Source organism: Helianthus annuus, chromosome 7 (genome assembly GCF_002127325.2).
Source record: "Helianthus annuus cultivar XRQ/B chromosome 7, HanXRQr2.0-SUNRISE, whole genome shotgun sequence".
NCBI lineage: Eukaryota > Viridiplantae > Streptophyta > Magnoliopsida > Asterales > Asteraceae > Helianthus > Helianthus annuus.
In genome coordinates this window covers 61,521,532-61,546,107 of record NC_035439.2, presented here as the reverse complement: position 1 = coordinate 61,546,107, position 24,576 = coordinate 61,521,532, and the positions used below count along the sequence as shown (strand labels likewise).

General features: G+C 38.5%; 1 protein-coding gene and 1 long non-coding RNA gene across 2 annotated transcripts; one reads left to right on the top strand and one right to left on the bottom strand.

Annotated features, from left to right (window-relative positions):
• Positions 1–3,031: 3,031 nt before the first annotated feature.
• LOC110933448 (FK506-binding protein 3-like) lies at positions 3,032–3,895 on the bottom strand. Its single transcript, XM_022176668.1, has one exon. It carries the CDS (start codon positions 3,893–3,895, stop codon positions 3,032–3,034), a length of 864 nt encoding a protein of 287 aa, XP_022032360.1.
• Positions 3,896–23,236: 19,341 nt separating this feature from the next.
• LOC110934684 lies at positions 23,237–24,368 on the top strand. The gene is made up of 3 exons (XR_002588548.1): positions 23,237–23,368; positions 23,905–23,958; positions 24,220–24,368. It is a non-coding gene; the product is annotated as an uncharacterized LOC110934684 (long non-coding RNA).
• The last annotated feature ends 208 nt before the right edge of the window (positions 24,369–24,576 follow it).

Below are 24,576 nucleotides of genomic sequence, written 5' to 3'. Positions count from 1 at the left end.
TGCATAAGTTCGGACCATTAAACCGAATAAAGGTCGGACATATAAATACAAATAAAAGTCGGACATAGGCTTTCCATAACAAAAGTCGGACTCCTTGTTTCTTTGATAAAGTTCGGACTAGTGTGATTATCTATAAAGTTCGGACAACATAAGCAATCAAAATCAAACCAACAGTCAATCATGCGAATCAATGGAACAGTTACGTTTTCACGACCCAGAAACCTTAATTTCATACATCTGTATTGCAATTATCAATCAACAATTCTAACATATCATGTATCTTAACATCAGGCAAACGATTACACGACTAATCAACATCATTTCACAATAATCAGAATTCAATCAGTAAATACAGAACTAGTATGTGAAGAACTAGGGTTTACATGAATCACATAATCAAGAATTGATAACAACAAACAATCATTAACAATTACCTTGGATTGATTTTAGATAAAGAGAGGGATCAAGAGTGGTGATAGAGAGCTTGTGCCAATGATGAAGAAGATGATTATAGAGAGAATTGTAGAGGAATCTTAGGTACGTCTGATGATTGTGTGGTGATTAGCGAAGAGGATTAGGGTTAAGAGTTGTTAAGGTTTCACTATTAACACTAAACACCCTTAAGTATTATCTATTACATAATACATGCACAAGATATACAATTTACAGTTTCATCACCACATTCAAGTATTTGCCAAATCATTCATAAACTTTATCAAATCCAAAACGTATACAGTTACAAAGCAAACCAATTGTGCAAGTAAACAACTAAACAAACAGTGAATGTGCAATAAATGCGAAAATGGAATCTCGGAAACTCGAGTTGTCACAGAAACAAAAGTCATTCAGATGCATAACTGATATCGAACCAAACACAAAACCGATGTAGAGAACTGATACATGGTTGACCATGATGATTAAAACCATATTTTATAAACAAAGTCATTTTTGAACATCCTTTTAATAATGCTAATATTTTATTATACGAGAGACAAAACTATCTTCTTTTATTGATGGTTTGAATCTTATCAAAATATAATAATTTATCGTACTTCATAGTAAATCATAACTAGACAAAATAACTAATTTTCTAATACTGAAAAGTTATATTCAAGAAATAGAATAAATCAAATAACTTAGTTTTCAAAACGCAATACTTATGATAATTTTGTAAACCGACATGGGAAACCGATACGGAAAAAAAAAACAAATACAATGACCGAAACATTTTAAATACGGTTTAAAAATTCTATATCGTTTAAAAGAAATGAACCTTCAAAAATATTATCTTTAAATAAATGTTTGGATTTAAATTATTATCTATTAATTTGTCATATTTCAAAAGTTATTATTTAATCAAGATAATTTCTTTTATAACTTTAGTGATTATATTTAATAAACAAAATAAAATAGAGAACCGGAGTTTAAAAGTGTAATAATTTAAGGGTTATTAGATTTTATCACCATCAACTATTGTCTATTGGCCGTTGTCACCCCCAACTATTACTTTGACACCCGTCACCCCTAACTTAACACTTAGTGTGTTCTGTCACCACGCCGTTAACTAGTCACTAACTTTTGATCCTGTTATTACACTTTTTGGGGTGTCATAGGGATCTTGGGATAGTTTTAGGGATCCTAGGATGTAGGACCGTTATTGACGATCGAATGAGTCAATCAGAGCAGAAATACCACTGTTTATGTGGCGGAAACACACAAACAGCTTGAATCAAAGAGAATGAAGTAGAATAAGACAGAATATCACTTTAAACGCAGTTTCTCATTAATTCTTCACAGAAAATTTCGGCAGCAGTTTGGCTACAACTTGGACATTCGGTACCAAATGAGAAACTAACAACAACTATATATAGTGGGGCTGATTCCGCTCCAAATGACATCTTGTCATTTCGGGTGGAATCACCAACTTGTGATTTCGCTCCAAATGACAAAATGTCATTTCGAGCGGAATCAACCCCTGACAACATAAAACTTACAAAATGACCCCTATACTATACATAATTGACATATTTGACCCCTAGACCCTATATAAACATGATTAAGACTAAGACGTAGGCTTTAGACATTCGTGCACCAACAAACTCCCCCTTGGATAGAACCGTAGTCTTCAGTCTTGGTCTTCGGGTCTTCACATCTTCACATAGACTTGAAACTTTCTTCACGTTGCTTAGGCTTCTTCCTCAGCAAGTTCCTAAGCCTGCCATTCTCTTTCTTCTTTCTCTTTTCCACTTCGGCTTGCAACTTCATCCACTTACCTCTGTTTTCTTCCAGCTTCTTTCTTTCACGTTCAGCTTTCTTCTTCTCTTTCTCTTCAAGCGACCACCATTTAGAATTCCATTTATTCTCAGAATCAATGCTTTTCTGAAAACAAATAGATACCACTTGTTGGAACTGCATCGCTTGCTCACGATCTCCAGACTGGTAATGGATCTTGTTTATGAATAAACATTCTATATCCTTGGCCTAACAATTTACTAACCACATCGGGTCGTAAATATAAATCTCCCTTATCTCCCTTCCAGCACGATAAGTAAGAACAGCCTCAGTCGTAATACAACTGTATACCTAGCCCAAGAAGCCTTTGTAGAAATCCTGCTCCATCTTTGGCATTGGTATAGTCTTCATCGTCTTTGGCTTTTTGATGTTCAGAATAGTTTCTTCAACCCCTGTCACTGGATCTACCCTTTTAACTCTCTTCGGGTAATGCGGCTTCCAGTGTCGAAAATCCTTCAAAGATTCAAACTTTATTATCCCCACATTGCAACATCATTCTTTCGTACAGGATACCCTAAAGTTCTCACTTTAGATAACTCTTCGACATCCCACCACGGTAAGGATATCACATCATACAAACGTTCAAAGTACTGTACTCCACATTCTCGTCTGATCGCATAAGCATCAACATGAGGTAGGAAACCCAGCTGATGATATCACCGAGTGAAACACTTCGATCTCTCTGATAATACTTCAACGGCCTTTTGAATTTTCTTTCATGACTATCTTTAAACCATTTCTACCATTCTTCCTTCCGCATGACTTTAGGAGTACCATCAAAGTTCTTGTCTTTTAGAATCTCCTCAACTTTCCTTCTAAGTTCATCTCGATTCTCTTCAGTGAAGAACTCCATCAATGTTGGAAACTGTGAGGTATCTTCATTTACATTCTCCTCATCAGTACAATCTTCAACTTCAACCCTATCATACACATCAGCATCCTCAACATACTTGTATTCATATTCGGGTTGATAGTTAATGTCGAATGCATTTAATTCTTCTTCGAAATCAAACTTGAAGTCTGGATCTACCATACGTGTCATTTCTTTAATATCATCCAATGTATACGTATGTCTATGTTCACCTTCCTCCATATGAGGCTCTATTCTCAGAATCAACTTTTCAACTCGTTCAACATTCTGATCATCACCATGCTCCCCCTTTCCGTCAGCTCCCTCTGTTTCTTCATTCACGCTATCATTCAAATAATCATCAACAGTCTTTTCGCTTGACGGTTCTGCCACTTTAATTCCCATACCACCCTGATCATCATCGTCGTCATTATCATCATCATGACTACTCGCTGAAAATACATCGTCAGGGTCATCAAGTTTTTCCTCCTCATCATCTTCTTCACTGTCGTCTACATCTTCACCTTCTACAGGATTATCTTCAAGTAAAACATCTTCCTCGAAGACTGCAGACACAGCTGATAATGGTACAGGATTTTCAACTACCAAGGAAGGAACAATACATCTTTCAGTCACTTCAGTACTGCCTACAACACCCTTTCCCTTATCTTTCGTTTGAGCATCAACTTCAGCTTGGCGTTTAGCCCTAAGTTCTTCAACTTGAATTTCTTCGAATCTTTGCTCAATCAACATTCCAAGTGTCTAACCCTGGCTTTGCGGAAGTGTGGGTTAATTTGGTGTGACTTCTTAATACCATTGCTCAATCACAACAAAGCTATATGAAAGTAAAACCATGCAGATCATCCATTGATTCACGTTTTAAAATAAAAGTACCACAACATTGTTTTAATACGCTGACACATGCAACGATATTACAACCCAACAAAATAAAAACATTATTCGTAAGACACAAACACGATCATGAAATAAACACAGTTTAAGAACTGTGACTCGTCCAGGTAAAAGCCACAACCCCTAAACTTGGATGACCTCATAACTCTTAAGCAGCGTGAAAACGTAGCATATCGTGCCAGATCCTTAATTCCCTGAAATACATATAAGTTGGAAAAATCAACAGAATTGTTGAGCGAGTTCATGTGTAGTGAGTATGTAAAACCTTTATAAGTATAAACATCCCTGGTACGTAGCAAATAAGGAAATAAAGAGATCACCAATGGTTTGCAAGGCCATTGATATGTGTGAAGTGCAGTAGGAAGACTCAAACCTAGCAGATTTTTGCGTCGGGTACAAAGTCACCCCGAGGTCCGTTCTGTTGGGCCTCGGTCTGCGCTCGCTACACCCAGATAGATCTACCGCTACTGTCCCTCGGTCCTAAAATGAGGATTAATGGCCTTCAGTTCCCGCCTACGCACTCACATGATCTAAGTAGTAACCCTCCTTACACTAACCATACCATGTAAAAAGTATTCGTAATCATAGTAACATGTATTTCACCCCCGAAGTTTAAAAACTGAAAATAGTTAAGAGAAAAGGGGGACATGAACTCACTGAAGTGCGTCTCGAAATAGTATCTCCCAGTCAACCTGCTGCGTAACGACCTACACGTACTAACTTCTATTAGACGGACGGCCGTGCCTTAGCTTAAGGATTAATGTCTTTGGGAAATAGTTAGGCAACTATTTCGTATTTACACTTCTTAATTATTTATTAATCATATTCCTTCCCAAGGATGGGGGTTCTAATACATGTGCATTTATATAATTCCAAGACTTCATTATTAAGTCCCACAAAATATACTTTAATTCATTCGTCTAAAACATTCTATTTCCAAAATATAAATATTTTTCCCAAAAATATTATATTTTATTCCATATAATTTTCCAAAATAATACCTTTATCAACATACGCATGTAAGAGTATTTTCCTGAAAATACATAAGTTACATTCTAGTGTTCGTGTAGTAATAATAATACCGGTGTAACTTAAATATTTATTGTGAAGGTGATGTGTGTAAAATGCAACATATAAAACACATCAATTAAGGCATAAAACTAACCCTTTTTAAGTACTAATGTTGGAAAAAAGAGTGTTTTTGTCTCCCTTTTGTATTTTCAGGATGAAATGAGCACAAAATCACAAAGGAAGCAAAAAGACCCCTAATTCTACCATAAATACAAGAAAAGGAACAAAAGTGGACTGCCCGGACCCTCAACGGCACCTCCCAAGACAAAGAGAAGAAAACAGAGTCTGAACACGCCCCGTGTCCAGCGAACACGGGGGCGTGCCCAGGAAGCAGCAGATAAGACAAACCAGTAGAAGCTTCTATTGCTGGGCACGGGGCCGTGTCCAGCGAGCACGGGGGCGTGTTGAAAGTACAGCAGGCGCATTAATTGTAATTCGCAATTACAATTAATGAAGAGAGAGAGTGTCAGACGGGCACGGGGCCGTGTCCAGCGGACACGGGGCCGTGTCCAGCGTTCTGTCCAGCCTATAAATAGAGGAGCTTGGTTTCATTCTCTCTCATCCCTTGGCACACCACCTCTCTCACACTTCATCCACCACCCACCACCACCATAACACCATCATCCACCACCATCATCCATTGTCCATCGTAGAGTGTGTGAGTCGTCTCGGGATCCAAGATTGATCGTAAGAGTTCTTGACAATCAAGGCCATGTTTGCCTAAGTCTCTTACATCACTTGGTGAAGACAAGTGTTTAGTATAATACTTTTTATTTTTAATCTTTTGCACTTTTTATTTGGTTTTGTATTAATGACTTTAATAACTAGTTACTTATGTTGAAGGTGATCTTTCCTTATCGTTTCTCCGTGGTGTCTTGGCATTATTTTACTGTCTATATAAAATAAAAGATTTTCACCATTCATATCTCCACGGTCTATATGGAGGTATGTTGGCTACCTGGTCGGGGGTTAAGGGAACGGTTTGGTAAAGGTCTTGCCCTTGTTCAGCGTTTAGAGGTCCTGCTTGGGACCTGGGTCAAATTTAGTAGGATCTCCTTCAATGCCCATAGGTATTGGATGGCGGGGATCCAAACTCTTTGACCCCCTCATAAGCTAACTACTATTAATACTATAACCCGGCTATTTAGGACTGTATCCCTGCTGACTCAGACTACTTAGCCGAGGGTAACGTCACCGCCAAAAGCGGGGCCTACCATAATTTGCATTAATAACTTAATTCATTATCTTTCAATAATCCGACCCTTTAGGATTGTATCCTTGCTGACTCAAACTACTGGGTTGAGGGTAACGTCGCCTTCAAAAGAGGGGCCTACTACAATAACTAAGATAATCTCTTAAACAAGTGCAAAAGTGCGAAAATAATCAAAGGTTATACTAATACACGTGTCGGATCCAAGTGATTCATCTTGTCTATCTGTTTTTATTTTATTTTATTTTTCAGCATTTAGTTAGTTTTTATTTTTCTTAGTTTAAAACATTTTTCTAACTTTTTGATTTGGTTAGACGTTGAGGATAAACCGGTATTAAAAGCTCTTGTGTCCTTGGACGACCTCGGTATCTTACCAACACTATACTACGTCCACGATGGGTGCACTTGCCCATATGTGTGTTTAGTGTTAGTGAATATCGTGTTTTATAAATTTAAAACTTGGTTAAAAGTGTAAAAAGGGCTTAAATATACATCTAAATTATATACACACCGACACACATCAAGTTTTTGGCGCCGTTGCCGGGGACACAAGGATTTTAAGAAAGCTTAAAATCGACGGCCTAATCAGTTTTTCAAAACCTTTTCAAAACGCGCGCATTTTTCTGCATTTTAGTTTAGTTTTGCATTTACAGTAGCCTGAACACGGGGCCGTGCTCGCTGAACACGCCCCCGTGCTGCATATTTTAGAGTAGATACCCAGATACAGAGTCTGAACACGGGGCCGTGCTCACTGAACACGCCCCCGTGCTCAACGTGACCAGTAAATTTAATTAAAACGCCCAGATACAGTCCCTGAACACGGGGCCGTGTTCACTCAACACGGGGCCGTGTCCAGCTTCTGTTTCCATCTTATTTTTGTTTTCTGGTCCCGAGACTCAGTTGTGGTCTGTTGAGTGATTCTTATGGATCAATACTCAAGAGGTTACAACTACACCTATGATGAGGATGATTATAGAGGTAATTATTGCACTAATTGTCGTAATGCACGCTCGGTTCAATATAGTACTTCATATCAACCATCCAATTCATACAACCATAATGAGGAGCCCAGGTACGAGCCATCAACTTCATACACATCCTATGAAGACCAAAGGTATGAACCTCCTTCCTCATACTCATATTTTGATGAACCAAGGTATGAGCCTTCATACTCATACTTTGAAAATTCAAGATATGAGCCACCACCTTCATATTCTTATTATGAGGAACCATGGCGTGAACAACCCACCTCATATGAGTACTATGAAGAACAAAGTTTCGACCCTTATCCATCATACACTTACAATGAAGAACAATGGTGCGAATCATCTACTTCATATGAGTACTATGAGGAACCAAGGATCGAACAACCGGATTCAAGCTTTGAGGATCCAAATTCTTTCAATCTCACCGAAGTGACCAATAGGATATTAGAACACATTAAAACTATCGAACGTTGCATAAAAGAATCTCGCGCAAGAGAAGAGCTAAAAAATGATAATAACGTAGAGATAGTTGAAAGTGTAAAAATGGAAGAACAAGAAAGTGAAAAACCGACACATGAGTTAAACAACGAAAATGGTGAGTCCGATAATGTTAAAACTCAAGAAGAGTCTAATTTTGAAAAAATTAACCTCTTGTCACCTACTTTCGAAAATCATTGTTTAATAACCCCTCATGCCAAGTTTTTAAAAGAGTTAAACACTAGTGCTAAAATCAAAGACTTAGTAAGTGTTAAGTTAACTAATGATCAAACTTCGCTAATAAAAGAAGACCCTTTTGAAATTAACATTACACCGGTTCCATGTTTCTTTCAAAATTCATTTATTAGTAATATCACCATTGATAAAGATCTTTGTGTTAACATAATGCCTAATTACATTTTTGAAAAATTAAGTATTAGTGATTTTACTCCACTTCAAATACCCATTTTTCTATCCGATCGAAAAATAATGAAATCAATCGGTGTAGTTGAAGATGTTTTGGTTCAAACAAATCAAATGGTAATCCCAACCGACTTTGTCATCCTTGATGACGCTCCTCTAGTCTTGGGAAAATCTTTTGTAAAAACTCATGAAGCTTTGAAAAACCGGAAATTCAACAATCTACCTCTTCAATTAGGGGCATTCAAAAGGAGCATAGATCTTGAGCGCTCAATGAAATATCCTTTTGGCAATAATGACCCCCTAATTGAAGATGAAGCTGAGCCACCCGATACAACCAACGAAGAAGACCACTTTGTCGATGAAGAGGTAGCCATAGAACAAACTTTTAAAGTTCTTGATCTAGATGAGCCACAAAATAAGGTGTCTCCAAAAGACCCACCCATTGAGCTCAAAGAACTCCCTAAAGGTTTGGAATATGCTTTTCTAGGCAAAGATGGTAGTTTACCTGTAATTATTTCGTCTAAATTAACTAGCATAGAAAAAAGAAAAATTAGATAACCTACTTAAAAAACACAAAAATGCGATCGCTTGGAAGCTTGTAGATATTAAAGGAATAAGTCCTTCCATGTGCACGCACAAAATTCTAATGAATGATGACTACAAAACGGTGATTCAACCGCAACGAAGAGTGAACCCCAATGTTCAAGAAGTGGTTAAAAATGAAGTCATCAAACTACTCGACGCCGGACTAATCTACCCTATCTCCGATAGCCCGTGGGTAAGTCCCGTCCAAGTAGTCCCGAAGAAAGGAGGTATGACGGTAATAACTAACGAGAAAAATGAATTAATACCCACGAGAACCGTCACAGGATGGAGAGTCTGTATAGATTATAGGAGATTAAATGAAGCAACAAGGAAAGACCACTTTCCTTTACCATTCATTGATCAAATGTTAGAAAGATTATCCGGTCATAAATTTTATTGTTTCTTAGATGGTTTTTCAGGTTACTTCCAAATACCGATAGCACCAGAAGACCAAGAGAAAACAACTTTCACATGCCCCTACGGAACTTTTGCATATCGACGCATGCCATTCGGTCTATGTAATGCACCTGCAACATTCCAACGTTGTATGGTCGCCATTTTCCATGATATGATTGAAAAAACCATGGAAGTCTTCATGGATGACTTTTCCATCTTTGGAGACTCATATGATCAATGCCTCGATAATCTTGAACGAATGCTATCCCGATGTGAGGAAACTAACCTCGCCCTTAACTGGGAAAAATGCCATTTCATGGTAACAGAGGGAATAGTACTCGGGCATAAAATCTCAAGCGAAGGAATGGAAGTTGATCGAGCAAAAATAGAGACTATTTCTCGATTACCTCCTCCATCCTCCGTGCGAGCCATCAGAAGTTTCCTAGGGCATGCCGGATTCTATAGAAGGTTTATCAAGGACTTTTCGAAAATTTCAAGACCTCTAACAAAATTGCTTGAAAAAGATGCACCCTTCATCTTTGACAAGGAATGCAATCAAGCATTTCTAACCCTCAAGGAAATGCTAGTCAATGCACCTATCATGATAGCGCCAGATTGGAAATTTCCTTTCGAAATCATGTGCGATGCAAGCGACTTTGCTGTTGGAGCAGTCTTGGGACAAAGAAAAGAAAAACATTTCCACCCAATTTATTATGCTAGTAAAACTCTAAATGATGCACAAGAAAATTATACAACTACTGAGAAAGAGTTACTAGCGGTGGTATTTGCTTTTGATAAATTTCGTTCTTATCTTGTTCTTTCTAAAACAATAGTTTATACAGACCATGCAGCCATCAGGTACCTCTTCAAGAAGCAAGACGCAAAACCCCGTTTGATAAGATGGATTCTACTCCTCCAAGAATTCGACATTGAAATAAAGGACAAAAGAGGAGCAGAAAATATTGCTGCGGATCATCTCTCGCGCTTAGAAGACCCAGCTTTGGAGACAACCAGGGACGAGCAAATCAACGAAAAATTTCCCACAGAGTCCCTGGAAATGATGGAAAGCAGACAAGAACCATGGTATGCCGACTACGCTAATTTCTTAGCCAGCGGTATAGTCACCAGAGGATGGCCACATCATCAAAGAAAAAAATTCTTTGCTGATGTAAAGCATTACTTTTGGGAAGACCCCTATCTTTTCAAAATGTGTGCCGACCAACTCATCCGAAGGTGTGTCCATGGTAATGAAGCACGAAGAATACTCCGTCATTGTCATGAAGGTCCATACGGAGGACATCATGGTGCCGCAAGTACCGCAAGAAAGGTATTTGATTCGAGATTTTACTGGCCAACCATTTACAAGGATGCACAAAACCTTGTAAAGACATGTGATGCCTGCCAAAGATCAGGTAATATTTCTTCCAAAAACGAAATGCCTCAAAATGGCATTCTCGTTTGTGAAATCTTTGATGTGTGGGGACTCGATTTCATGGGACCCTTCCCACCTTCAAAGGGAAACAAATATATACTTGTGGCAGTCGATTACTTGTCTAAATGGGCAGAGGCCGAGGCTCTTCCAACAAATGATGGAAGAGTAGTGGTAAAATTCCTGAAAAAGTTGTTCTCTCGTTTCGGGACACCAAAGGCATTAATAAGTGATAGAGGTACCCATTTTTGCAATCATCAACTCGAAAAAATATTAACAAGGTATGGGGTCTATCACCGGGTCTCAACAGCATATCATCCTCAAACAAATGGGCAAGCCGAAGTGACTAATCGAGGTTTAAAAAGAATACTTGAAAAAACCGTAGGAATAAATAAAAAAGAATGGGCCGACAAACTAGACGACGCTTTATGGGCTTTTCGAACCGCTTATAAAACCACTATAGGCACAACCCCATATAAACTCATCTATGGAAAAAGTTGTCACTTGCCAGTAGAAATCGCTCACAAAGCCTACTGGGCAATAAAAAACGTAAACTTAGACTTAGAAGTTGCCGGTAAAAATCGATTTTGTCAAATAAACGAATTAGAAGAACTTAGGAATTATGCATATTCTAACTCCGAAATTTATAAAGAAAGAATGAAAAATTTGCATGATAAATATATTAAATCTAATGAATTTCGGGTTGGAGACCAAGTTCTATTGTTTAATTCGCGACTTCGATTGTTCCCTGGTAAGTTAAAGTCTAGGTGGTCGGGACCTTTTTCAGTCACCCATGTTTTTCCACACGGTGCAGTAGAAATTAAAACTCGAAATGGGACACCATTTAAAGTCAATGGCCAACGGCTGAAACTCTACAGAGGATCCATTGAGGATGAGGAAGAGGAAATCGCACTTCAAACGGTCAACGAATAAACTCATACCCAACATGTTACAGGTAAGTATACGTTCAAAACCGGTAAAATCATCTAACCATCTTTCGGAAATAAGGGGCATGCACACGAACACGTAAAAAAAAAAAAAAAAATTTCAAAAACTTCACCCGGCACGGGGCCGTGTCCGCTGGACACGGGGCCGTGTCGAGGTGACTGTCGGGATAAAACCCTCTTTTTCTATCAGTTACACCATTCCACACGCCCCGTTTCGCCGAAAACTCTCTGGTTAGAGGCGATTTTCTGCAGATTTCGAACGTCACCACCAAACCTAACAACGTTAAGGTATGATTCTATCCTTCTTAGTAGTTAGATTAGTTACTTGCATGTAGTTAAAACATCAAAAATTGGGGGAAATCTAGGGTTCTTCATGTTCATCCGGATCGAACTCAAAATTTTTGATGAAAATTGTTAGTAGTAGTTTAGAGTAGAGTAGTAGGAAGTAAATAGACATGTATTGTTGATAGATTTGTCCGATTTCCAACTAAAAACACAAACCCTTGTTCTTGAACCGAAAAACACAAAATTGAAAGGGTAAATGGTTTGATTTTGGAAAAATGACACTTAGGGTTTCATTTTCGGGGGAAACCGCTGCTACTAGGCTAAAAATTTTCAGCTTTTCGAAACCGGGACGAAAAAAATGAAAATTAGGTGTTACAGACGCCTGGACACGGGGCCGTGTCCACTGAACACGGGGCCGTGTCCAGCCCACTGTTTGCAGTTTTTCAACCTGAATTTCCATGTTTCGCACTAACTTTTGCTGTATTCTTTTCAGATGTCTAAATTCACACGGTTTAATGCCAGCGAACTTGACGCCAGGGCTCGCTACGAGGTCCTACAAACAAGGCCCGAAGAGTATCCAAGGCGGGCATGTACTGATCTGCTGACAATGGTAAACCAACTGGACCGCTTCAACAACATAGTGACAGGTCCACTGCACGTCGCATTGACTGCCCGACTTCGGTCGGTCCATCAATGCACAATGGAGTTCTATAGCACGTTCGTCTTTAACTCGAGATGCGAACCGTTTGATCACGAGGCGGTCGAATTTCGATGTGGAGGTACGACCTATAGAACCTCCATGGCGCAGTTCGGATCAATCATTGGGCTGTACAAAGATGAAGAAGCGGGGAATGAAGAGAATACCGGGGGATTGCGAGACTTGGACGCAACTGAACGCCAAGCCGCATGGGCTCAAATCGGTGAAGGGATCTACAACCCAAGCAGCACAAAGAGCACCAAACTGAGGGACCCGTTATACCGCTACATCCACAGGCTCCTATCATACTCGCTGAACCAATGCCACAACAGTAGTGGCGTTGTTGGGTTGAAAGATTTGGTTGTCCTTCACTGCATCCACAACCAGAAGCCTCTAGATGTTCCGTACCTCCTACTGCGAAACATGCACCTAAACCGCCTTGCCTCTGCTCCTACACCAATCTTCTTCGGAGGATGGGTGTACCGTCTCTTCAAGCACTTCACGAATATCCCAAGGTCCTTCGAAAGGAGTCCATGGTCGGGACGGGTCGATTATCACATATGCCGATCCATGAACTTGCTTTATGAAGCGGAGGACGGGACGGTGAGCTTTCAGAGAACGCAAGGCTATGCATGGAACCCGCAGGAGGCTCTAGTTCTTCATGCACCACATCCCCATTTTCAGTATCCACCCCAAGGCGATGCGGGCCAATCCTCCTCCCAAGGAGGTGGTTTTCCTAACTTTCAAAGTTTACATGATCTTTTGCAGGAAAACCTCATGTGCTCAAGGAACACCTACAACCTCGCCAACAACACACACCACCGGGTTGGAGCTATCGAACGCAACATTAACGATATACAAGATGATATCGGTATCATCCGGGAGTACATGGCAAGGCAAGGGGGTGGAGGTGATGGTAGTGATGAAGACATGGAGTAGGAGGCTGGGAGGAACAAGGGGCTAGCTGGTAATGAGCCCACAGGTTTGATTGCCCTTCTTATCTATCCAACAATTCATGGCCTGCGTGCCATTTGTCGAACAATTTACTTTCCCGAACTACTTTTTATCTTTATTTTGTTTTTACTTTATGTTTGGATAATATTTGACAATGGTAAGATTAGGATGGATTGTGCTTGGTTGGATGGTATTGAATGATTGAACAGGTGCAATGCAAGGGTTAGGGTGCTAAACATTAGCACTTGCAGCCCTAGGATGAAGAAACCGGGGGAAAAACCTATTTTGTGGCTAACAGACTGTCCACACGGGGACGTGTCCAGCCGACACGCCCCCGTGCCCATCTCCCAGTTCTGCTGTTTGGCTACTGACCTGCAGATTTTTGCCGGACACGTGGCTGTGTTCACCCAACACGCCCCCGTGTCCACCCTCTGTAAGTTTTTCGTTACTGGCAGTTCACCACGGGGCCGTGTCCAATGGACACGGGGCCGTGTCCAGAGCGCCAGTAACACAAAACTTTGTTTTTAAACACACTTTTACATATTCTAATCAACCAAAAACTTTATTTTTGGACACATTGAGGACAATGTGTAATTTAAGTGTGGGGGGGGAATGCTAAAACCTTGAAATTTTGCAAAATCCTAAAACAAGCCTTACACAAAACTCTATTGGAACCGCTAAACACCCCAAATTTTTTCAAAAACTTTTTCATTTTTTTTTATTTACTTGTCTTAGTTTAAGTTGGGAATAACAAGTTATAAAAGGATTATATTTTTTTATTTCAACCGATAGCGTCGTGATAAAAAGAACTAACATAAGAAAATTATGAAACGGTATAACAAGTCTAGTTAAAAATTCGATTATATATGCTTGGTCACATTAAAAACCCATTCCCACAAAAGTGAGTTTTGAGCCTTTATTGAGCATAAAAATATACATATTTAGATTAAATGCTCATTTTTCGTTTCTTGTGTGAATAGCCGCTCGGTCTTTACAAATCTAGAACTTGCCACGACGATACATTCCCGGTCCTTACCAACTTAAACCCAAGTAAGTAAATGATGGAGGCATTAGGACTAACTATTTTTCTTTCAAAACCATTATTTTTCATTTTTTTTACCTACCCAAAATCCCCCTAGAAAAACCCCTTTGAGCCTAAACCTTTCATTTCATTACCCCCAAAACAATTTTTTTTACCCACCAAAAACCTTTTTCATTTTTTCACCCTTATTTTAGTAACAAGCTCGGTTTTTCATAAACATACCCTTTACGTGACGAAAAAAAAAAATGAATAATGAAGTCAAAAACAAACAAAAGCTACAAAAGCTTGTTTGGAGAAATACTTCAAAAATAAATGTCACTAAAAATAAGGTATTTTATGAAAACCGACACTTGTTACGATTTTCGCCCTTTTTACTAACCACTAACCAACTACCCACCTTTAAACCCAAGCCTTCACCCCAAAAGTCCTCTTGATATTTACAAAGGTAAAAAGTTAAAAAGGAGGAGGATTGATCGCTTGGCAAGCCTATGGAAAACGTAAGTCCGTGCCGCTCTCGAGCGATTCACTTAAATATACACCTTCGGCCGAGTGATTGAGTGATCTCCCGTGAGGTATGTGAACTTGTATATAAATGGAATTTTAAAAAGGCATGTTATGCCCAAATAAGTAGTTTATCTTATGAAAAGTTCAAAATAAATCATGACGAATAGGATTGTAAATAAAATAAAAATAAAACCTATACAAACCTTGGATTCCCGACACTCTAGGACAAGCTAAAAAACTTCTCTTCTACCTATTCCATTTGGGAGTGTAAGCCACATTAAAAGAGTTTTGCTTGAGGACAAGCAAAAGTTCAAGTGTGGGGGTATTTGATGTGTGTAAAATGCAACATATAAAACACATCAATTAAGGCATAAAACTAACCCTTTTTAAGTACTAATGTTGGAAAAAGAGTGTTTTTGTCTTCCTTTTGTATTTTCAGGATGAAATGAGCTCAAAATCACAAAAGAAGCAAAAAGACCCCTAATTCTACCATAAATACAAGAAAAGGAACAAAAGTGGACTGCCCGGACCCTCAACGGCACCTCCCAAGACAAAGAGAAGAAAACAGAGTCTGAACACGCCCCGTGTCCAGCGAACACGGGGGCGTGCCCAGGAAGCAGCAGATAAGACAAACCAGTAGAAGCTTCTATTACTGGGCACGGGGCCGTGTCCAGCGAGCACGGGGGCGTGTTGAAAGTACAGCAGGCGCATTAATTGTAATTCGCAATTACAATTAATGAAGAGAGAGAGTGTCAGACGGGCACGGGGCCGTGTCCAGCGGACACGGGGCCGTGTCCAGCGTTCTGTCCAGCCTATAAATAGAGGAGCTTGGTTTCATTCTCTCTCATCCCTTGGCACACCACCTCTCTCACACTTCATCCACCACCCACCACCACCATAACACCATCATCCACCACCATCATCCATTGTCCATCGTAGAGTGTGTGAGTCGTCTCGGGATCCAAGATTGATCGTAAGAGTTCTTGACAATCAAGGCCATGTTTGCCTAAGTCTCTTACATCACTTGGTGAAGACAAGTGTTTAGTATAATACTTTTTATTTTTAATCTTTTGCACTTTTTATTTGGTTTTGTATTAATGACTTTAATAACTAGTTACTTATGTTGAAGGTGATCTTTCCTTATCGTTTGTCAGTGGTGTCTTGGCATTATTTTACTGTCTATATAAAATAAAAGATTTTCACCATTCATATCTCCACGGTCTATATGGAGGTATGTTGGCTACCTAGTCGGGGGTTAAGGGAACGGTTTGGTAAAGGTCTTGCCCTTGTTCAGCGTTTAGAGGTCCTGCTTGGGACCTGGGTCAAATTTAGTAGGATCTCCTTCAATGCCCATAGGTATTGGATGGCGGGGATCCAAACTCTTTGACCCCCTCATAAGCTAACTACTATTAATACTATAACCCGGCTATTTAGGACTGTATCCCTGCTGACTCAGACTACTTAGCCGAGGGTAACGTCACCGCCAAAAGCGGGGCCTACCATAATTTGCATTAATAACTTAATTCATTATCTTTCAATAATCCGACCCTTTAGGATTGTATCCTTGCTGACTCAAACTACTGGGTTGAGGGTAACGTCGCCTTCAAAAGAGGGGCCTACTACAATAACTAAGATAATCTCTTAAACAAGTGCAAAAGTGCGAAAATAATCAAAGGTTATACTAATACACGTGTCGGATCCAAGTGATTCATCTTGTCTATCTGTTTTTATTTTATTTTATTTTTCAGCATTTAGTTAGTTTTTATTTTTCTTAGTTTAAAACATTTTTCTAACTTTTTGATTTGGTTAGACGTTGAGGATAAACCGGTATTAAAAGCTCTTGTGTCCTTGGACGACCTCGGTATCTTACCAACACTATACTACGTCCACGATGGGTGCACTTGCCCATATGTGTGTTTAGTGTTAGTGAATATCGTGTTTTATAAATTTAAAACTTGGTTAAAAGTGTAAAAAGGGCTTAAATATACATCTAAATTATATACACACCGACACACATCAGAAGGCGTTGGTATTATTTTGGAGTCGTTACTATTCAGTATGTTCCAGTAATATTATTTTTACTCTAAAAATAATATTTATGTAGTTCACAAAATAATCATAAAATTACACAAGTGTTACTTATGAAAAATATATATTCAGAATATATATTTAGCAAGTTTTATTTACAAAAATCCACCTCCGACACTTGGTACTTTTTTAATCAAAATCATGGCGAAATTTATCTGGAAAAGCAAGTTAAAAATATATTTATAGACATTTGTCATGAAAATATTCTAAGTGTTATTTTCTGGAAAAAAAATTTCGCCAGAGTTTCCTCTGTAACTGGAGGTGGCCACGCTTACTAGCGTATCATTTTCTTATCAAAATTCAATCAACAATGTTCCAATCATCAACATACAATATTCAAACATTAAACTAGTAAAAAATATGCATAGATCGCAAACACGTGAACTCGTAAGTTGTGTAAAAGTATGTAGCAACCTTCCAACCTTTTTAGTAGGTCTTTCTATCTTTAAAAATGAAATCGGTTTCTTGAAAACTTTGTTTTTAAAGAAAATGCAAGTTTACAACTTCTAGTCCAAGGATTACGAAAATATTTCTTTGTTAAATCTTTTGTTACGTAGGTGTTTACACACTTGCTTTTTCACTAACAAGCTTGTAGTTTATGTAAGATCCGCGTTTAAAACATGATTTGTATCTTACACTTGGTTCTTCGAAATACCACTTGTATATCTTTAGATCTACTAATTTAGAACTTCATTTTACAAGAAAAACTATTTTTACACAAGTTCATGTTTATGTATGAAAGGGTTCGTCATCTAGTAACTTTCCTATTTAACATAATGCTAGTTCATGTTCCATGAACATGATCTAGCGTGGTTAGGTGACGATCCGTTCCACCACTAGCAATCAGCAACATAAAATAACCACAACTAAACAAGATTTACGAGTTTTACACCATTATTTACTCTTTAACCACCATGTTCATCATTTTCACAAGACTTTAAGTTTTGATCTCTAGTGTTTATGATTTTTACCCGTTAAATCTCTTATTAACCACTTTAGACAAGATCAAAAGGGTGTTTAGTATCACTTACCACTAGCTCAAGGCTAGGGAAGAAATCAAGCGAAAACAAGGTGGTTAATTGCGTTGTAGAGAGGTCCTTGTGATTCCGTAAGCACCGGGTCTCCTTATGTGAACTCTAGCACCTTGATGTGTATGTGGAATTGCAAGATTGAAATTGAATGATGGTGAGATGTTGGTTGTGGTGTTCGGCCGAGGATATCAAAGAGAGGGAGAGAAATGTGAAATTTTGTTAAGTGTTGTTTATGAGAATGATATGTGGTCTCTTGGTCCCATTTATAAACCATCCATTTTGATTAACCATGGGATATAATGTCCTCTAGATATGAATCAAGTTGGATTAAAATAATCAAATTTGTAAGGGTGGTGTCCCCTATGGGGAACCGTTCGGTTGCAAGGGGGGGGGGGGTTGGTTGGAATTTAACTAGTTAGTTAGTGATTAGTTATGTTAAGTTAGGTGATTAATTAGTGTCACACCCCCAAAAATCCACACGCGGAGTATCACCGCTTGGGAGCGTGACATGACCAGGATCAAGCCACCAATCATATAGAACCATATATAGTAAAAGTAATTACCATTAAACCAAACAAAATCCATATGAAAGGTGTTCCAAAACATAAGTAAGTTATCGTTGTTTAGCGGAAGCGTATAATTAAAACCCATCACAATAAGGTATCAGATGTCGTAAGTGTTTAACAAGACAATCACGATCCAAGCCCACAACGACCAGCTCCTCCCTGTGCAAGCTCCATGTATCTAACGACCTGCAAGGCATGTAACAGAGGATCAACAACTAGTTGAGCGAGTTCACAGAAAGTAAATGCGTAATAGTAAATTCGTTTGTAACATGTGGCTCTACTGGGTCGATAGTACGTTCTATTGGTGGGGGCTTCCCATGTTGTACAACCACTAGACTATTCGTAATCATAAGTGTTCTTCACAACCGAGAACAGTAGTACGTACAAGCTTTACGTAGGTTTACGTAAGTATCCTTCACAACCGAGGATAGTAGTAAGTATAAATACACGTAGGTTTTACGTGAGTATCCTTCACAACCGAGGATAGTAGTAAGTATAAGTATACGTAGATTTTACGTAGGGGTCCTGCACAATCGAGGACAGTAAGAAGCATATGCATATGTGGGCTTTACGCATGTGTCCTCCACAACCGAGGACAGTAAGTAGTATAAGCATACGTAGGTTTACGTATGGGTCCTGCACAACCGAGGACGCTGGTATGGTAGTCTAGTGGTAGTGTCAGTATGAATCTATTCAACCTTATTCCTTCAATCCCATTCCCAAGCCCTTGGGAATCCCATACCTTAGTAAGGGTGTGAACTCACCTTGGTTTGCTCGGTATGCTATGCTCTAGGGTTTATCAAATGTCTAAGTCCGTTACACACGACCTAGGATATGTTGCACATGATACGATGTAAGTGTTTGCATCAAATTAGGGTTTGCAAATCATTGACATTCAGGCAGTTGTGTCTTGTGTGTTTATTGTGTACATGATGATATCACATAGAATGTTCACGCATGCAGAATCATACAGTTGCTTTCAGTATCATACGATTATACACATATAGAATCATACATCATGTAAGCAGTTCATCGTATTCACATAATTCATGCGTCACGCCTTTGCTTTCACATTTCAGTCTAACATGGATGATAATCTAATTGTCACCGTTAAGATACTCGGTACATTAGCAGCGTTATTAAACTTCACAGGTATAACGAAGTCAGGGATTTAACAAAGTGTCATACACAGCTTAACAGATTAATCATTATCTAATATGCAATTCATTGTTTCCAATTGAACATCACACAACATTAGACAGGGCCTTGCCCTTCTAAACTCAGACAAGTGTGGGGGGGCTTCCCCTGTTTAAAAGTCAGACCATGGGTTAGGGTTTGGGGGTTCAAAAACTCGGATCAAAGGGGTATGGGGTTAAAAGTCGGACCCCCTTGTTCCCATGCCACAAATTCGGACCACTTAACAAAGCAAAACTTGGACTAGAGTGGTGGGGGTCAAAAAGTCGGACCAAGTGAAGGGGTTTTAAAACTCGGACAACCATATACAATGTATAACTCGGACCATAGTGTTTGTGTATCAAAAAGATCGGACCACCATCCTTGAAATAAACTCGGACATCACCCTTACTAATAAAGGTCGGACCCCTCTCCTAACATCCCTAAAAGTCGGACAGGATCCAGGGGTTGAAAGTCGGACCCTATGGCATCAATTAAAAGTCGGATCCCCTTGTTATTCTTTCAAAAAATTCGGACATGGCCCCTACAAAAACTCAGACCTTGACACAAGTAAAAGTCGGACCTCTTATCTATGTATATGTGATATCCTCGGACACAAATACATGTTTAAAAGTCGGACTAAATGAAACAATAAAACTCAGACTACGTAATGTTATTAAAGCTCGGACGTCATTGTGTTATAATAAAACTCAGACAATTATATTAGGGTTACGAAACTCTGACAATAAGCAATACGTGATTTCCAATCATTGCACAGAATCAAAGAATCAAATCAGTTACGTTCTTGTTTTCATACAAACAGAAGACCCTAATTATATACTTTCACAATGCAGTAACAATTCAATCATCGACAGTTTAAACACATCATACATTGTAATCATCAAACAATTGATTACATGGTAACCTATTCATTTCTCAATAAATCAGACTCAATCAAAACCACAGAAGTATCATATGAGAGCTAGGGTTTTCATGAACACATAATCAAGAATTGATACAATCAACCAAATAAATTAGGGTTTACAAGTATCACAATAATCAATAAACAATTACCTTGAATGATTCTAGAGAGAATGTGGAAACAAGAGTGATGAATGTATTGCCAATGATGGTGGTGATGATTGCCAGAGAATGTGAAGTACGTGCTTTGGTTTCTTGTGTGAGGTTTAGTGAAGGATTAGGGTTAAGTATCATATAGGTTTCACTAATAACTCTACACACCCTTAATTATTATATTTTACAATAGTACACCATCTCAAACAGTTTCACAGTTTCACCACCAAGTTTATGCATTTGACAAGTCTATCACAATTAACACATAACCATGCATAATCACACAATACACTTCATTGCATTAAAACGTTACAGTTCCATAGCCAATTATTTGTGCAAATAAACAACTAAACAATAAATGAACGTGCAATAAATGCAAAATAGAAATCTTGGAAATTCGAGTTGTCACAATTAGTGTATTATATGTTAGGGTATTGAGGGACCCTAACTGGCTCAGAAAAAGAAAAACATTGTCATTGACAATATTTTTATGTTCCGGGTAAAGTCCGGTTGTTCGGTTGGATACTGATCCTTTAAAGTGCTTAATAAGCATTTAAAGTGTCTGTAATATTATTTTTAGTGACACAAAGAATTCCCGACACCTTGGAAAGTGTCTAGTATTATTTTCCCATGTTTTTGCACTTTACTAGTTAGCTTAAATGCTGAATTTTGTGGTACAGTGCAGGATTTTTTGTTTAAAACATGTTTTAGGCACATCCGGTCACTATAACTATCACCTAGTGACGCAGTTCTACAATCCTCATTTCCCTACACTCCCTACTAGTGTAGTGATCTATTCTGGGCTCATACTAGCCTTTGAGGCAGTGTCTGCCTGGTGCTGGCTATGTCAGCACGTATACTGGGTTATCCGTTCATTGTGCTACTGTGCTTTTGTGCATCAAGTTTGTCACTTATAGTTTTGTGTAAATAAATGGAGTGACAGCAATAAGGTATGATGCAAGTATATGTATGTATCAGAAATCACGTAGCAGTTTTATCCACAATTGTAAGCAAGCACAGTAATTAAGCATTAATTAAATATTAATTAATTCGTACGGATACCTGGTTTGGTCAGGGTTGTCACATTCTCCCCCCGTTAGAAAAATTTCGTCCCGAAATTTTAGGCTCTGTTGCAGGGGTCTTGGGAAATAAGTGGGGGTACTTTTCTTTCATTCGGTCCTCACGCTCCCAGGTGTATTCTGGACCGTGTCTTGCATTCCAATGAACCTTGACGAGTTTGACATTGCTCCGGCGGGTTTTGTTGATCTTCCAATCGGTAACCTCAACTGATTCTTCCACAAAATGGAGCGTGTCGTCAATATGGATCTCGTCTGCGGGATGACAACAGTATCTTGCGTTGGACTCTTTTTCAGATTTGATACATGAAATCTATCGTGAACACCGTTCAGCTCGGCAGGTAAATCCAACTTGTATGCTACTAACCCAATTCTTTCCAGAATCCAAAACGAACCAATATAACGCGGATTCAACTTTCCACGCTTCCCGAAGCGTGCCACACCCTTCCAGGGCGATACCTTTAATAATACCATATCACCTACCTCAAACTCTATAGGTTTCCTTCTTCGGTCCGCATAACATTTTTGACGATCGCGAGCCGCCTTGATGCGATCTCGGATCTGTGCAATCTTGTCTGTGGTTTCTTGGACCACATCAGGACCAACCAATTGCCTATCACCTACATAAGACCAACAAAGCGGTGATCTGCACTTGCGGCCATATAGAGCTTCAAATGGCGCGGCTCCAATGTTGGTGTGGTAGCTGTTGTTGTATGAAAACTCGACCAATGGTAAATGCTTATCCCAGCTACCACCCAAATCCATAACACATGCTCTCAGCATATCAAATCTTTCTGAATTGGTATTCTACTCATGAACTCCAGAATGCTGCTGAATTTTGCCAACTCTGTATTTTTACCCACATCAAAGTCACAACAGTGTAACGCCCCAAATTTTTATTGTTATAAGTTTTGATATAATATTCATGTATGAAGCCTTAGGGTTAAATAGTAACCTTAAACTTTTAATAATAGCATGTTATTTGCCATGTTAGCAAAAACTTACTAACTAATGTAAGCAAAGTTTATAAGAGAAAAAGAAATCAAACTAAAAGATGGGTAATTCTTTGACAAACAGTTAAACATGAGGGGGCAAATATGACATACATGGAATGGTGAATGATTAAATTACAAACAAAACACAAACCCACAGACTGGTGGGTGTGTGTGTCGCCAGAGCCAAGAAGGAGAAAGGGGGAAACCCCTATTCATCACAAAAATCAGCAAATTAAAGCCCTAATTGTGATTCTAAGTTCATGCATGTCTCGAATCTAGATCATCTAAGCATACTTGAGTACATGGTATGTAGAATTTTACATTTTTATGATCTTGAATGTAATGGGAGGTTATAAATCCATGAACTTTTGTGAAATTAGTATGATTGTGGGTTAGGAGAATCACTTAGGACATGTGTGATGTTTAAATTTTACCAAAATCGATAGTCAATGTGAAAACCCACTTGAAATTGAAATGTTAAGAAGGATGATATAGAATTTTATGTAAATTTAGCATAATGATCATGTATGAGGTTATTCATGACAACAAAATTATGCGTTGGAAACAATTTATAATGAAGGTTACATGGTAAATTGATTGGGTTTGAAGTTCTTGATGATATTGTTATAATTTGGATAAGTTATGCATATGATACTTGTACACTATGTTTAATTAATAGTAAGCACACCAAGTGCTTGTTAAAATGCTTGAATGAAATGAATCTCATGTTAGACAATGCCACATTATTAGAATTTAGAAACTATAGTTGATTATTCATTTATGTTAAGAAAGGAATGTAAACAAGATGTGAGATTTAAAGTAAGTTGAATTGGGATTGTAGGAATAAAAGAAGAAAGCTCAAGTCGCTCCGGATCGCAAACGAACAACGACAAAGGTAAGTTCCTTCGCTTACAAAATATTTCTAGTATGTATTTATTTGAAGTGTTATTATCTTGGAGATGAAATTGTGTAATTGTAATGAGTTAGTGTAAGCCGTATAATGTTAAGGATATGGGTCGAATGAGTAGAATGGGTAATACGCGAAGTTGAGAAGTTCATGTTTGGAAGGAGGTTTTAATGTTCTCTCGTAGTTAACTAGAAAATTGATGTCAAATAAACTATGAATTAAATTGACTAATGGTTCGGTTGTATGTAGGTAAAGGAACTTGTTAGCAGCGCTACTTGGATTCGAACACACTCTTGATGCATGCTTCCGTGAAAATCCTAGTTATGGTTTAAACTTTTGTTAAATGATTTTGTTAAAATGGGTCCTTTGTATGTATGTTAACCCGGTAGTGGTTAGATGTTAAACTTTTGGGGTGTAAACTCTTTTATAAATATTTTGTTGGTTAATATGAAGTTAAATGCAGAATTTTACCTTTAAATTATTCGACCCGTTTGGTATTTCGTCTATTGAAGTTCGTTTGTCTTTTTACAAAGTTTAGACCTTACAAACAGCTGTTGTGCAGTGGATCAAATATCACATTCGAACCCTGCAAGACAACACGGTGCA